The 17,276-nt window shown below is 41.6% G+C and overlaps 1 protein-coding gene and 1 long non-coding RNA gene across 3 annotated transcripts in view; both read left to right on the top strand.

Moving 5' to 3' along the window:
• ADAMTS2 (ADAM metallopeptidase with thrombospondin type 1 motif 2) overlaps positions 1-17,276 on the top strand; it is a 204,743-nt gene that overhangs the window by 168,000 nt on the left and 19,467 nt on the right. For both annotated transcript variants that reach the window (XM_081851374.1, XM_081851375.1), the window contains exons 11-15: positions 9,727-9,872; positions 10,711-10,886; positions 11,680-11,813; positions 12,725-12,848; positions 13,596-13,676. In XM_081851374.1, coding sequence (XP_081707500.1) covers positions 9,727-9,872; positions 10,711-10,886; positions 11,680-11,813; positions 12,725-12,848; positions 13,596-13,676 — 661 coding nt within the window. The remainder of the gene's footprint in view (positions 1-9,726; positions 9,873-10,710; positions 10,887-11,679; positions 11,814-12,724; positions 12,849-13,595; positions 13,677-17,276) is intronic.
• On the top strand, positions 2,032-5,355 carry LOC309334771. Its single transcript, XR_014153263.1, has 2 exons — positions 2,032-4,382; positions 4,469-5,355. It is a non-coding gene; the product is annotated as an uncharacterized lncRNA (long non-coding RNA).

The following is a 17,276-nucleotide window of genomic DNA, read 5'->3' as shown; positions in this document are numbered from 1 at the left end:
GTCTGCGAGAGTGACCCGGCCCTTGCCCAGTAAGCCTTGCTGACCCCTGGATTAGACGAATGCTCAGTCTCATTTTCAAGCCAGTTTTAATGGCCTTCCTTGAGTGACCCAACCTTCCGCTATATTCCTAGTTCCTTCTTCCCACAACCTCTAAATTCCATTTCATTCCTACTTGCACCACTTACAAGACTAGTCTCTGGCTCCAGTGGCAGCCAGCGAGAAGATGCTACAGGGAGAAAGATGCTGCTACCTTGGGAAAACTGCATTTCCTACATTGCCTTAGTTCATGATGGAGGAGATTGCATAGAGCGGGTGTCCCAGCTGAAAAGCCCTCTCCCCCGGTTGCTTCAAAAGGAATCTCTATAGATTGCAGCATGACCCATCAGATGACCCATCAGCATGACTCATCAGTGACCAGAAACTTCTTTTCTTATTGAAGGCTCCTTGGTCCATAGTGGATATGGACGACCATTTACTTGCACATCTGCATCTGGTAGCAAATAAAATGCCCGCTACCTCTTCAGTGGCTTCATGCTGACTGTGGTAAATTTCAGGTTGGCAAATGGTCATCTGCATCCAACTGGAAACTGGTGCTCCAAGGAGGAGAGGAGAGGAGAAAATGAATCCAGCATATTCTGCTCAGTTTTATATCTGCCCGTTGAACAATTTATATTTTTAATCATCTGTTTATTTAACAAAAAAACTTGCTTAGTTATTTATTAAGGAGTACAAAAATTGTATCATTTTTTAGCGCTAATATTTCATTTTCACATATTTGCTGGTGGGTTTATGATTTTAGAGTCTTGGTGCATCTGCAGCAGCAGAAGTGGGTGCCTTCATCTGCCCCAGCTGCAACAAAACATGTCTCTCCCACATCAGGCTCTACAGCCACAGCAGGCACTGTAACTTTCCAATAGTTTGACTTCACCCCCAAAGGCACACTCCTTCGTTGTCTCCCGAGACAGACGGATGCCAAAAACAACAAGAGTCTTTCAAATATAAAAAAACGTCATGTAGCAATATTTCATCGCTGTTATGCCTAATGTGTCATTTTGGCAAGATTTTTTTTCTGGCTTCCTAAAAGTGATGATGGGTTCCGTATGTTAACTAGATTGCACTGTCTCTCTCTCTCTCTCTCTTGTGTAACAGGAAGAAATTGGAATTTCATGGCATTTTGTACCACCAAGAGATCTTTGTTTTCCTATGATTCCATCTCTCTCTGAAATATTTTTAAGTGGAAGCAGGCATAAAAAAGGCTCTTGCACTTCGTTAAAGTGTGAGACTTCTATGTCCACTATAAATATACATTATTTTTAATGGTCTGATCAATATTTCCATTGCATAAGAAGTTATGTAACTCAGCTGGTAAAATGTTCTTAGCCAACATTGAAATAGGCAACAATTTCCCTAGGCCTCTTGAAAATGCACGTCAGGCAGTGCATATGTGCGTTTGTGGTAGCTTTCTTAACTAACATGTTTTCACAAGTATATTTCTCGTCTAAGTGGTAATAAGCCTGTTTCTAGACAATGGCATTTCAGATTGCAGGTGGGAGCTTACATAATTTAAATACTCTTCCATACAATATAATGTATGTCGAAAGCTAGCATGTCTGACAGAAGGGTAGGTTAGAACACTTCTTCCTGATCTGTAGTTTTCTATGTAAGGGACCTGCAGGCTGGCATGGTATAGTCCAGGTGTGATAGACCACCTCAGTGAGAACTAGTTAGCAAGATCTGAGTTGATTGCTGGCAAATAAGCATTTATAATCTTCTAAGGGGTTCTTCAAACATTTTTAAAATGAAAGAATCATATTCAGCTGATTATGCCAATCCTTCTTTTCACAACAGCATTAGTTTAAGGCTTCCATTCTTACCTTTCTTGACTATTTGCACAGAAATCATTATATTACTTGATGACAACTCCTTAGTGACTTTCACTGTTTCTGTTTTAATTTTAGTTTGTAATCCTATTCAAATTTACTGAGAACAGGAAGTAAACGACAGGCAATGATAAAAATGGAGGTTGGTTGTTGTTGTTTTTCTGTTGAAGCTACTAGCCACATTGGCTATGTTCTGTCACCACTTTTGGAGACAGGAGGCCTCTGAATAGCAGGTACTGGAAATCTCAAATGGGGCGAGTGCTGTTGCACTCCAACTCCACTTGCGGGCTTCTCATAGGTGTCTAGTCGGCTGTTGTGAGAACAGGATGCTGTACTAGATGAGCCTTTGCCTGAACCAGGGCTCACCTTACACTCTTAAGCCAAGCAAGACAACCGAGCAGTGCCTGCATGGAACACTCCTGAAATCTATATGCAAGCTGCTCTGCTCTCAGTAGGGTTCAAGGGTAATCAATTAACAAATTAATTAATACCAGATAGGTTTAGCGCATCATGGCTGCAAGACCCAACTGTTATATCTTTCTTAGTTTCGTTAGTACCAAGTTCCTGCCCCCCCACGCCCCCCTTTCGGAAATCAAGTCACACACATTTCCACTTTCCTTTAGCTAAAAAAAAAAAAGAGCGTGTTCATGAAGGAAGTAAATAGCTCTCAACTCTCTTTTTTGTCAGAATATTTTGCTTGGAATAAAGTCAGGGAAACGAGAGAACAGAATTATAACCAATTAAAGATGTTGCTTCAGAGAGATCCATTTCATCCTATTTTAGTAAGATGCCGTTATCATGATTTCATACCACTATTCCCAGTGCCCATTATTAAAGTGCAAGCCAATCTAAACATGGTTGGTGTGTCAGGAAAATATCCTGGCTTTGCAACAGCTGAGGAATTAAGTGCCAGAAGCAGTCATGATGTTGGTTTTGTTTAGCTTGCAGAAGTGTTCCCTTATTAGTCTTAACACTTCCAGGCCACTCATGCTGGTATGGAACAAAAAGATCCCCACCTAACTTTTCAGTGGGGAAATTGTCAGCAATCTAATGCCCTGAATAATTACATATTATAATTTTCTAAGGACAAAGGAGGGTTCTTTGGCCTAGCCTGGACAATGAGATCTGAAGGTGTGTGTGGAGGGGGGTAGTTTTATGGAAAGATCAGGAGAAGAATCAAGTACCTGACTCATTCTGCTATAATTACAATGAACTTGGAAATGCAGTTATGTGGATGAAGCATTCTGTGGTTGCATTAGCATGACAGGCAGGATGTGTTTACATAGCATAATGTAAGGAGATGAATGTGCATCCAGTGAAAATTGGGTTGTTTGTGGTCCATGTCAGGTTGCTTCTGTTCATGCTTATCCACGGCCTGATGCTGCCCTTTCACATTACAGGGATTACATGGTAGGAGCTACAGAACCATTAAATGTTGTGATGTCTCCCCACACCCCAAATGTTAGTGTTGTGTTTTTAAGGAAAAATCAATGATGTGTTAGAGGAGGAACATTTAATTGATTTTCATTTAAAATTCGACACTAACACTTGTTAGTGCTGAACATTTACTAAGGGGAGCACCAAATGGACCTTTTAATTTTAATTCACAGTTCTTCCCACAAAAGAACAAATTACAGGGCTGACCTTAGTTTCTGTTCTTTTAAGTTCTACCCTACTGAGATGTATAAATGTGTTTTGACAGCTGCATCAAACTATAAATCCACCGGCGGTGTCCTTCCTAACCCCGATGTTAAGACACATTTGCATCGGCTGAAGTCACTTAGTTTGCCCCTGGAAGCTTATAAAAGCAACCATGCAAGGAAACAGCAAGCTACTGTCCCCCCTTTAACAGCAGTTAAAGATCTTAATGTTTACATCCACTGACATGATTGCTCTCAAAAGCACACGAGAACACTTCTCTTGAACCTGTGTGGGAGGGCTTTGAATTGTATTTATGAACACCCTTGATGTCCATTGGGACTGGTATGGTGGAAGACAGAGAGGCCAAGAGTAGGCCAGCAGAGCCAAGGACAGGCAGAGCCAAGTAATTCTAGTTTTGTACTTATCCTCTTTCTTGCTCGGTTCTACAAAGGCAGCACTGAGACTGAGGAGGAGGAGGAAGGTGACAGCCACTGCCAGCTCCTGGACTGGTTGTAAGTAAGAAGGCAAGCAAGTGGGTAGACTGTGGTTGGTGTGGCAGTGCCCACTTCTCCTTAATGGACCAGCCTCCATGGAAATACACTGAATTGACAGCCACGTGCCTCAGACTTGGGACCATTTCACACATTAGGCCTGGGTTTACCACCATGTCTGTACTCAATAGGGAGCTGTAGCAGAGCGTATGGTAAGTGTGTTTTCAAACACATATTTGTCACATTCATATGTTACATTTTGGGTGTAGATTTAGGTATACACCTAAAGTGGAATGTATGAAGAGGAGAAAAGAAGTTGCCAGAAATAGCCTGCCTGAAGGGACATAGGAAGCAGCTCCTCCACATACTGGTTCTGGTTGTGATCCTAGGATTCCACAGAGTATTACAATGGGACTTAAATGCAACTAACATTAACCCTGGATCTAACTCAAGGAGCCAGTGAGCAGGATGACTCTGGAGAAGCTGATTCCATTTCCAAGAGCTCTCAAACATGGCACTGTCGTCTCCAGAGTCCTCCTGCCCATTAGTTTCCTACCATTTCCTCCCTGCACCCAGTCACTTTGGAGATGGAGGAAGGCTAAACCCTCCTTCCTGCTCTGAAATAAGCTCAGGGTTTCTGAGAATAATTAATCTCGAAAACACAGCACCCTTTGGGAGCATCATCTGTGGTGCCAGTTCCCTCCTTCCAGATAATTGTTTTTGGGGCAAAGTGGGGACTTGGCCTTTGTTCGTTCCCTTTGATGCAGCCATTTTGGGAAGGGATTAGGCTCGGGGAAAATGTATCCTGAACTAAATCCAGGTTCCCCTCCAACAACTGATGCACTGCAGAAGAGAGGACCAGGGCCCTGAGGCAAAGTAATAAAATTATTTTCCCCCGCCCCATCTCATTGCATTTCTTTGTGGGTTCCCACAAGTCCTTTTGGGATTTTTTTTTCATAATAGCTGGGGAATTAAATAAAAAGATACTGCAAAGGAAATTAACCAAGAAAAAAAATGTTCTCCAAAGTCAATCAGTCCAGTCCAGATGATTTCCCACTGAGAAAGCTGACCTCAGCTTCTCCCAGACAGGAGTCAGATGGATAAATATGTGCTGTGTTAGTCACCACAGAGACAGAGAATCTTGGACTCTCCAAGAGAATTAATTTGCACTGGCTGCCACAGCCTTTTCTGTTGCTACAGCCTTCATTGGCAACCATTCTTTAGCAGATTAACAGATGCAATGGGGTTATCCAGTCCTGTCAGTGCATAAGTATGTTCTGGAGGTACAGAGGTCACATTCACACCATACATTTAAAACACTATGAAGTAATGGCTGTTCCCCCCCCCCCAAAAAAAAAGAATTATGGGAGCTGTAGTTTGTTAAGGGCACTAAGAGTTATTGTTGTTGTTTAGTTGTGTCCGACTCTTCGTGACTCCATGGACCAGAGCACGGCAGGCACTCCTGTCTTCCACTGCCTCCCGCAGTTTGGTCAAACTCATGTTGGTAGCTTCGAGAAGACTGTCCAACCATCTCATCCTCTGTCATTCCCTTCTCCTTGTGCTCTCAATCTTTCCCCACATCAGGGTCTTTTCCAGGGAGTCTTCTCTTCTCATGAGGTGGCCAAAGTACTGGAGCCTCAGCTTCACGATCTGTCCTTCCAGTGAGCACTCAGGGCTGATTTCCTTCAGAACGGATAGGTTTGATCTTCTTGCAGTCCATGGGACTCTCAAGAGTCTCCTCCAGCACCATAATTCAAAAGCATCAATTCTTCAGCGATCAGCCTTCTTTATGGTCCAGCTCTCACTTCCATACATCACTACTGGGAAAACCATGGCTTTAACTATACTGAGTTATTAGGAGACCCTTAATCGTCTCACAGAGCTACAGTTCACAGAGTTCCCTGTGAAGAGGGCTTGGTTGTTAAACCACTCTACAAACTAAAGCTCTGAGAGGGGAATAGACAACTCTCAGCACCCTTAACAAACTACAACTCCCAGAATTCTGTACTACCGGTACTTCTTGCATTTCATTTCATTTCCCTCACACCCACTGCCACAGCCCCTGTCACAACATATACGGTAATACTGCAGCACCTGGTGCCCAGTGGAACTGGAGGAGCAGAAGACACGGAGACCCAACAGTAGGCAGAACCAAAGCTAATGATGGGTAGAGCCAGAACCAGTGACAAGCAGAGCTGCCCCCTAATTGGTTGCAAGTAAGAAGACAGACTGAAGTGGGCGGGGCATTCTCCACTGCCTGTAACTCAATAAAACACTTCAAACATATGATGAACTGGACTCAAGTCCATGAAAGTTTACGCCATAATAAAATGTGTTAGTTTTTAAGGTGCCACAAGATTTTTCCATTTTTAAAAAAATAGTTCCCTACTGCAAAAGAAAAGGATGAACTATGAGACTAGTAGTAGTAGTAGTAGTAGTAGTAGTAGTAGTAGTAATAATAATAATAATAATAATAATAATAATAATAATAATAATGGAATCATTGTGTCTGCTTACCGTGTCTCTTATAATGGTCAGCCACTAAGAACCAAATTTGTTTCTATCAGCGTATGCCCTCCTCCTCCTTATTTCAAATCCTGGGTTACTCCTTCCATCGACTTCCATGTCTGGATACTTCTGGAACTGGTTGATTGTTGGAATTTCTCTCATTGCCACTGGCAATCTCTGTTCCGGTTCACAAGAAAATCGAGGGAGTAAACAGTATGCATGAAACATTCCCGCAAGATGTTTCTTCATCTTTCAAGTCGTGGGGGTGACCAAAAGAAGTTATCTCATTTCTGGAAATAACGTTGTGTGAATTGGCAATGGATCTTGTGTGAACATCTCCTGGGAGACCAAATATTAGTATTTTAAAAAACGATTCCAACGTGAGATACATCTTACACTTAATTATATTTTGACCTGGAATATCTTTCTGGCACACTGAAGAGCCACTCTGAACACCCTGTGCCTCCTTTTTTTTTTTTTTTAATCAATTACTGATCCCCCATGTCACAGACAGCTTTTTCAATGTCACAGTTCTACCAACTATAGCCTTTCTCTCCCTTTACGGGTTAATATTTGGCAGCATTCCCACTATTACTCTGTTACACTAGTCACCATTTTATGCTTAAGGGAGATTTTACTTTATAAACCCTTCTCCCTTGTTTTCGTTGGCAGTGGGTGTTTAGCCATATGCTTTGCATACAGTGCCTGCCAAATGCCTAGATCTGAAGGCTGGTTAAGCTGAATAACATTTGTTGTGGAGTTCATTACTAAGAAGAGCAAGTGAATGATTGCACTTGTTGCTCTGGCCATCTGTCTGTCATGCGCATGCCCAGCTCCCCATGCTGACAGGAACCATTAAGACCCATGAACTGGAATTGCTATTATTATTATTATTATTATTATTATTATTATTATTATTATTAGCAATACTCACGAACACAAAACAAAACAAAACACAAAGCGAATTTATTATAAATACAACTCCTTAATTCCTACAAAAGAAAACAATTAAACATACATTAACCAAAAGAAGTATCAACTTAAATTACAAAAGAAACTAAACATAAAAACATAAATCTTGACTCCCCTCCACCCATGTGTGACTTCCTTTTTCTTCTTCTTTTCGCTGTGTTATCAATATTATTTTTAACTGCCTCATCTTATACCCATTTCTTCTTAGTCTTTTACTCTATAAATGTCATTCATTGCATACTGATATATTTATACCAGAACAATTTTTTTTTATGTATTCCTTCTTGCAAGTCCACTCCTATCAGTTTTTGAATTGGAATTGTAGATTAGCATAAGGCAACAGTATTGCATTGAAAATATTTCCCATTCTGGGGTGGGGTTTCTAGCTTAGAGTTTCTAGCTTCCTATAATTGGAAACACAACCATCTAAAACTGTGATCCTCACCAGCCTTTTGCTGGGCTGTTGCATGCTCCCACTTGCAATATTTATTGATAAGTTCTTTCAAGTAAGAACTTTGAAGTAAATGAAACACTGCGTAAAATAATGTCCCTGTTTAATTTGTTTTGCGTTGTACGGCATGTAAATTAAGTGGGCAGACATTTCCTAGGCTTTTGCAAAGTTTAAGGCTTGGTAGCTGCGTAGCTCAGTTGGTTAGAGTATAGTGCTAACAACACCAGGGTTGCAGGTTCAACCCCCGGAAGGGACAATTGCATATTCCTGCATTGTAGGGGTTTGGTCCAGTTGATTCCCAAGGTTCCTTCCAACTCTAGGATAACTTCTATCATAACTTGCATTGATACCTAATGGGTGCCAGTCTGTGGGACGAGGAGGCAAACTAGGGCAAGGGAAAAGAATGTGAGAATGAGCATGCTCACCCACCACTTTCTGTCCTGACCAACAGGTGTTACGAAGTAAGAGACTTTTTAAAAGTCTCCCTTAGTGATCCATTTGTCAGTAACTGAAATCAGAATGATTTGGGTTAGCACTCCCTCCCCCTGTGTATTCCTCTGCATAGGATGAAATAGTAGACAAGGAGTAGACATTGTTTATAGATAACATTAGAATGAAGGATTTTTTGTGTGCTCCATTTTTATTTTGAAGAAGGACTATTTTTAGATTAAACTTGCATTGTATTAAAAAATACCTACCGCAGCTTGTTTACAAATGCTGCTCAGAGGTGTCATAATAATTATTACCTATAATGTCATGTGAATGCCCAAAGGGCTATGAAATAAGAAATACTAAAGGTTCCACTGCAGGTTCATGTAAACTGAGAAAAACTTTTCTCTCTTGTTGTTGTGTACAATCTTTTTCCCACCACTGCAGTTATATTGTTCAGAAGAAATGAATTAAATTAAAATCCAAATAAGTTTTGGTAATATTATTGCTTCAGCTGGAACATAACAAGAGCCCTGCTGGGTCAGGCCAATGGCCCATTGAAGCCAATATCTTGTTCTCACAGTGGCCAGTCAGGTGCCTATTGGAACTCAGTGAGGGGGACCTGAGGGCTACAGCACTTTCCCTACTTGCGGTTTCCCGTGCCACTGACATTCAGGGGCGTACTGTGCCTGATAGTGGGGGTAGAAGCAGCTGACATAACATTGGTGTAAGGGATTCATCAGAAATCTAGTATCTGGTATTGCTTTTCATCATCTCAAATATAATGGGGCAGATTGATACTATCCCACCAATCTAGCCCATTGTGTGGATTGTAGGATGAACTCACCTGCCCCCCTTTCTGACATATCTGCCCTTCCTGCTGTCTCCCCACACAGGGGAAGCAACATGGCCAGGCATGTATGCCCAAACTTGCACCTAGGCTGTATTGAAACTTGCAATCTCTCTGTGGATATGAGAGGACATCAAAGGAAGGACAGATAGGTCATGTATTTGGGGAAAGCAGGTGTGTTCTCCATTCCATGGGCCAGTTTGGGCAAGAAGAATCATCCAATCTGTCCCAATATTTTTCAGTTGAAACTGTTTACATGTATAGCTGAGTGGTTGTTTTGCCCAGTGAGTTACATGCATGTGTGAGAAACCTATCATTTATTCTAGGCAGGTAGAGAATCATCTATTCTAAAGCTGTGAATGAGGATATTGCATCATATTCCAGTGTTCGCAATAGTATGTAGACTGAGGAGCTTTCAGTCTGTGTCCAAAAACTAAGACAACTTTGCTGTGCAATGTGACTCATTGTGAAAATATGCATCCACGTATGCTTTTCTCTTTTTAGCATTGTTTTAAAGGTCACTGTATCTGGTTAACTCCAGATATCTTGAAGCAAGATGGAAACTGGGGGGCATGGAGTAAATTTGGTTCCTGTTCTCGAACCTGTGGAACGGGAGTGAAATTCAGAACACGGCAATGCGACAACCCACAGTAAGTTGGACCTAAGCAAGCTGACGACCAGGAGCGGGTGGCATGGGGTGGGGATGGCTACCCATGTCGTCGCTCTCCCAACAGTAACACCTGTGGCCCTTAGCAGAATGGGCAGAGGTGAGGTGTGGGCTGTGCAGCCACACTGGGGAGTCAAGCGCAGTAAGTGGCAGCAATTCTGTTGTTGGGACCACGGCGGTGCAGAACTGCCCTACCTATGTGCATGCAGGATTAGGTACTTGCGGGACTGAAACCATTAAGTGAAAGCTTTTCCTGGTATTTGGTCATACTACCAAGGAGAAAGAAGAGAAGAGAAGAGATTAAGGGTGGCATGCAGGATTAGGTACTTGCGGGACTGAAACCATTAAGTGAAAGCTTTTCCTGGTATTTGGTCATACTACCTAGGAGAAAGAAGAGAAGAGAAGAGATTAAGGGTGGCATTTAACTATCCAGCACCAGCATCAGAAGCACTGTGCATGGACTTCCGCTTACACAATAGAAGCCCCATTGTGCAAATGGAAGTCTTTCAATGCATGTGCAGATGGAACAACTGGAAGAGTGTGATGCTGAATTCCACCCTAAGTATTTTTTTTTACTGCTACTGAAATCTGTGGGACCAGATATATATAGGTCCCATTGATTTCAACACTGTTGTGATTCAAGATCTCCACATGTAGCTTGCTTTTGTAGAGTTGTCTCTGTTAATTTCAGTGGAAGGAGCCAATCTACTCCTGCAGTTGATCTCTCAGGCTCCAAATATGAATTCATTAGTAATAAGATAATTTTATAAGTGTCACTGACGTGATATTATTTATTAATCTGGTTTTGTTCTTATTCCTAGCCCAGCTAATGGAGGTCGTACATGTTTTGGACCAAGCTATGAGTTCCAGCTTTGCAGCACAAACGATTGTCCTAAAGATAATGAAGATTTCAGAGAGGAGCAGTGCAAACAGTGGGATCCTTATTTTGAATATCAGAACAAGAAGCACCATTGGCTTGCATATGAGCATAGTGATGGTTAGTACACCACTACTTCTACTTCTACTTCTACTTCTACTTCTACTTCTACTTCTACTTCTACTTCTACTTCTACTTCTACTTCTACTTCTACTTCTACTTCTTCTCCTTCTCCTCCTCTTCCTCCTCCTCCTTCTTCGTGTTATTGCTTTGTTAATGGCCTTGGTTACAGTCTGCCATATTTGAAGACTGTAATTTCCAGTGTATAGAAAATATTACCACCCATTGGTTATTCTGCCAAAAGTCTCAGCTTCATTTGGAGAGGGTGGGTACGTCCTCAGCTCCTGTGTTCATACATTACTTGGCACCTACTTTGAATTTTGTGCATAAAGTATGCATAAGCATACACTACTGCAATGGCACGTCAAAAAAGTGGATATAAATTTGCTTTAGTGGGTTGCCACATTGATCAGGTACTCTATAAACAGCCATACACATATTTATGATCTTGAGTGTGGTCTAAGGTTACCAGATTTTTTTCAATGAATCCGGGGACACTTTTCAACTTCCCACTAAATAGATGGATTTTGTCAGGGGACTGATTTGTAAATCCAGGGACTGTCCCCGGGAAACAGGGACGTCTGGTAACCTTGGTGTGGTCCACTTCTGCTGAACTTAGTGGGAACCCTTCTACATGGATCTAAATTCTACTGCTAGTGGGTTGATTGGAATCTATGGAAATCTGCACATTTTTATTCAAAGATCATTATTTTAACTGAATTGCCTTCTGCAGTCTGATCAGATAAGAACCATCAGTTGAAGAGATAAATCACAGGACTCTTTTCCCTTGTAGCCAAAGAAAGGTGCCATCTCTACTGTGAGTCCAAGGAAACTAATGATGTTGTGTATATGAAAAGACTGGTGCATGATGGAACAAGGTGCTCATATAAGGATCCTCATAGTATCTGTGTGCGAGGGGAGTGCCTGGTAAGTGGTGGCATTAATTCCTTTTTCCAGTTTCTTATTTGCAAGAATGAGTATAATATTAATATTTCAATGGGACACTTTTCTCCATGACGCATCTACAAATAAGTAGTCATTTTAAGTGTAATCACTGAAGTTTACTAAAAATCAGTCATGCCATGGTTCATTGTTTTACTAGAGTCTCTGAAAAGTTACCTGCCTAAGAAGGATGGAGTTGGGTTTGGAATTGGGCTGATAACCGTTCAGCCCTGCCTAGTACCTTTGCAAAGTGAATTCAGTATCTAATTTGAGAAGGCTCTTGAGCATACAACTAACTTGATTTCTTTTCAGGAAAACACAGTGGTTGCAAGCCACAGTCACATGTGCATGAGAATGTCACACATATGCAAGATTTTATTAGCTTCTCTGTCCATCTACTAGACCTCCAAATGGCTTCTTAATCTCCTCTTAGCTATTGGAAAAGAAACACCAAAACATTCTGTTGTCTGTTGCCTGGAGGTCTTTGTACTGGGGCTCTTCGCCATAGTGTATGACTAGAGGCCACATTCATTTCTGGAGTAACATTTCTTCATGTGGAGAAATGTGTACTGTTGTCTTCAGTGTTATTTTCTGAGCATGAATTGCCAAATATTTATGTGAATTGGATTAAATGACTGCAATATGCTCAAATCCTGAATAGCAACATGTACTTGAAATCCTTTGATAATGAATTAATATCAGAGTTCAGTTAAGCAAGCAGTTAGAAACCAATTTATCAGGGTGAAATGTCATTATAAAAACTCATGTGGATATCCACATGCCCTTTTAGGAAGAGACAAATGTGCTGTTTATTATATCTTTGTCTGGTGAAAAGAAAACCCGGAGGAAAATGCAGGCTCTTACAAGCAGGAGTAATTGCTTTTCATTCTTTGCAGAAAGTTGGCTGTGACAAGGTAATTGGCTCGTCAAAGCAAGAGGACAAGTGTGGCGTGTGTGGTGGAGACAACACCCATTGCAAAGTGGTGAAAGGCACATTCTCCAGGGCACCAAAGAAGCAAGGTCAGTCCATTTTCAGTATAGTGCTCCTGCCCCAGAGAAACATGCAGGAAGATTTCAGAAGGACATAGTAACTTTGTTTTTAACATCTCTTTTCTGGTGCTGCATCAAGTCTTGTATTTGAACAGCTTCTGGTGCAGAACAGCAGAAGTACTTTCCTGGAAGTACTATGGGCTACACCAATAGGACCTATGGGGTGTGTGTGTGTGTGTGTGTGTGTGTGTGTGTGTGTGTGTACCCATTTGTGCACTTAGAAAGGCTCAGTGGATTGAGGGCTTATAGTTAAATCCTAGATATGTCTACTCAGTTGGCCTTACTTCCAGGTAAGTAGAGGTGGGGTTGTTCTTCCTTCTTGGTCTAAACACCTTCTATGGGGCCACATTTGTGCATGTCTGTATTCACTTTTTGTACAGCCTTTCTAGACTTTGACCTGCTTGGCTTTCAAGTGAGCTAATGGGCAATTTAAACATTGTTTGTTTGTTTGTTTAAATGAATTTAAATGCATTTGTTTTACTTCAGATATATACATATGATTTCATTTTTGAGGAAATCATCTACAAAGAGGTTTTTGATACTTTAGAATACTAATCCATGTCATAAAATCTCATAAAACACATAGTCAACAACAGGGGTACCAGCTGGAGTGGAGCCTAAGGGACCTTGCCCCCCAAAGGATGGCTCCTCAATCTTGTCCTCTTTTCCTTTCTCTGTAATAACAACAACCTGCACTGGTTTAATGTGTCTCTACAGGTTACATCAAGATGTTTGAAATCCCAGCAGGTGCGCGGCACTTGCTAATACAAGAATCGGATGCCTCCATTCATAATCTTGGTGAGTATTACATTACAGTTGTACCTTGGGTTACATACGCTTCAGGTTACATACGCTTCAAGTTACAAATCCAAACAAATTACAAGGTTACAAATTCAGGATATCAAATCCAAACTACTACTACTACTACTACTATTACTACTACTACTACTACTTACAGACTCTGCTAACCCAGAAATAGCGTTTCAGGTTAAGAACTCGTGCTCTGGCAGTGTGGCAGCAGCGGGAGGCCCCATTAGCTAAAGTGGTACTTCAGGTTAAGAACAGTTTCAGGTTAAGTACGGACCTCCGGAACGAACTAAGTACTTAACCCAAGGTACCACTGTATCAGCATTGTTCTCTCACCATCTTTTTCTGTACATTTTCTTTTACTGACAATGTGAAAATATCTTTTGTCTGTTTAAAAAATAAAATCAATCAAGAGAAGAATTTCTCCTTGTGAGAAAACTAATATTATGACAATGAAATTGCTGCATACCCTCCCCAATCTCCAAGTGGTTTGAGATTCCAGAGGTTGCAGGCAGTTACCCAGGGTTTGGTTTCCTTGGAATGAGGGACAGTGGAGACTGTGGTGTCTTTAGGATATATGGTTTATTTACACATATATACAGTCATTTTGTCACCCCCCCTCAGTGATGACCCCCAGGGTGACCCACACCCCCTTCCTCCGCCACTGCATGCAGTTTCCATATTTATTTGTTACAGGGAATGTGCTTCCTAGTCAATGGGCTCACTGGTTCTGCTTTTGCATATCCCTTTATAGCATCCTGGTGCATTCAGTTTCAGATTCAGAGCCATCCATCACAAGGATGCTCAATCAATCACGAAGCTTAAACAGTAATTGAAATCCTCTCCTTCCAATTCAGCGGATCAATAATAGACAATGTCTTGCAGAATGTTATTAATTAGAAGTGGATTCACAACCAATAGCTTTGTAACTGCCATGAATCACTCCCCCACCCCACCCCCCGTTTTACTTTAGGAAATGCTTCCCCTGCACTGATGTTCCGTGGAGCCTCATGGGACTCATAGCATTCTTTGTACAAACTTATCCCTTATTCTCGGCAAACTGTTTCTGATGAAGCACGGGCAATATATAAACCTCTGGCTTTTAAAGCCTGGTATCGACCCTGACAGCACTTTAGGAAGGGATCGCAAGAGACCCAAGGGTTGGTCCCCCACCCCCCAGAGCAAGAGACAAGGCAAGGCAACAAGTGTATGAAACTGCCACATTTGGAATTATTATTTTGACAGTCAAAGTAGGAAGAAAGATGAAAGAGGACTTAATTATTTTTAGAGATTGGCCAGGAAATTTGGCTGTGGCAAGGTTCAGTAGCAAAGGCTGCAGCAACATTTGAAGTGCAGAAAAGAGATAGAGTGAGACGGTAGACCCCTCAAGTTCAAAGGGGCCTCATCTAATCCAGTCATCTTCACAGAGGAATGATTTGCTGTACTTAACATCTCAGCCAGATGATTCAGCTGAAGCGATTTCCTTAGGTAATTGATTCCATTTGCTAAGTTCTTTCTGAAGATTAATAAAACTCAGAGGCAGCATACGCAGTTTCAGCCTGCACACATGTAACCCATTTGCAGTCTGCTAGCCATGTAGAGCTTATAACCAGGAAGTCATTAAACTCCTGTTTTTGCCATCTACCTGGGGAAGCTAAAACAGGGAGCTGTCAAACACCTCTCAGGCCAGAAGTTACCTTCTTGCAACGTTAAGCCATTGATCCAAATTCAAGCACAGGGATATATCCTTAGATGGTGTGCACATGGAAGACTGCTCCCTCTTTTGAAGTCAGTAGGGAAGCCCACCCAGGCACAAACTGAGCATCTGAAAGCACATGGAGCTGTGGAACAGAAACATTTACCTAGAATAGCATGTGCTGGCGTGTCTTGCTGATTCAGTTTCAGTTTCTCATCCAGTATAAGGCCTTCTCAGTGATGGTGTTGGGTAGTCCTCAGTTTGAACTTGTGCATTTGTTTGTTTGTTTCCTATGCGTGAAATTTTCAGGTTGCAATCTTATATAGATTTACCGCTATGGGACTTAGTTCTGAGTAGATACATGTAGAATTTCACTGTAAAATTTTTTTTTATGAGGGATCAAATGAATTATACATAGGACTAAGCTCCATTCAGGTGTGTAGCTGAAATAGTTACAAGCACCACCAGAAAAGAAATGGAAGCATTGAGGAAGCAGTGGGTGTGGAAAGAGGTGTAGCAGAGGGATGATGGATCTAGCTCCCCAAAGGCAGCGAAACATCCAGGTGGAGAGGTTTGGAGCCCAGTTTCTCTCAACTCATTTGATTATCCCCGTGTTGGTTAAACCTGAATTTATAGAAGGGAAACATCAAGATTGGTGTTATTCAAGGATAACATTGTGTGCACTACACAAATTAAATGGGAATGCCAACAGCCATAAACACACAGTGAACTCTGGTGTAGACAAGCTCTGAGTGTAATAAATTATTAGTCAAACTCAGAGTATACCCACTGAAATTAATAATAATAATAATAATAATAATACTATCTACTTTGAGAATGACTAACATGGTATATTTCTCAGTAAAGAGATGGTGCCCCTGAGCAGGTGCAGAGTGAATTTTCTAAACCACTTTCTAATTATAGAGAGACCCCCACACACCAGCAAAGAACAGGTGGGTTTGTTTCCAAACACACTAAAGCCCCAATATGTGTGTGTATTATATAGTGAAAAGAAATCAATCACTGTACATACTCTCTGGCATTCTTATCTTGTTACCTCAGGCATGAAGAAAACAAGATTCTAGGGCAGGGATCCACAGGGACAGGGGCAGGAGACTTGTAATGCAACAGGCAGGGCAATGCTAACAGAAATTCAGCTGCTTGATCTGGAAACATAATGCATGATTTGCTCTGTTTTTCGTCTCAGAGCTGATGTAAGACGCACCATTGAAGAAGATAAAAAAGACCAGGTAGCTGAAAAGATACTGGGGATGAAGAGGCAGAACTAGTATTTGTTTTGGTCTGTTAGAACAGAATTCACAAAGTAAAATAATGCACAATAGACGCCAGTTGTTCCTTGTGAATGTATTTCTTCACAGCTCTGTTATCAGATAGGTCCAGCTGGTTCTCCGATTCCAGGTCTGCAATGCAAAATCAAATGAATGGCATAACATAGGCTCAGCCCCAAATGATTTATCAACTCTTAGATAAAATAGCTGACTGCACTGAGGGCTTCCTTCCAAGGGAGAGGGCTGTGACAGGGTGTGAGAGTCAGCAGTGTCTGTTGCCTGATGACAGAGTCACTCCCTGTGACTCTGCAATCCCAACATATTTTCCTTCAAATGTTGGGGAGGCGGCGTCTCCATCTCTGCACACCATACAGAACAGCAGCAGCAGCAGCAGCAGCAGCTCCTTGTGGTGAACTTTGCTGAGACTCAGATCCTTATGAGGAGAGGGCGAACTAGGCTGTATGCCTGATACCCTTCTAATTTCTGGATCCAGCAAGGATTGAATTTCTGGCTCTGGGGCTCGTACTTAGAAAGATAAAGTCCAAATTTGAGAGTAATTATTATTATTATTTTATTTATTTAATTCCTATACCACCCTATACCTGA

Source organism: Podarcis erhardii (genome assembly GCF_964252035.2).
Source record: "Podarcis erhardii genome assembly, chromosome: 2".
In the NCBI taxonomy this organism is placed as follows: domain Eukaryota; kingdom Metazoa; phylum Chordata; class Lepidosauria; order Squamata; family Lacertidae; genus Podarcis; species Podarcis erhardii.
The sequence above is the reverse complement of the archived record's forward strand: the minus strand, read 5'-3'. Positions and strand labels throughout refer to the sequence as shown.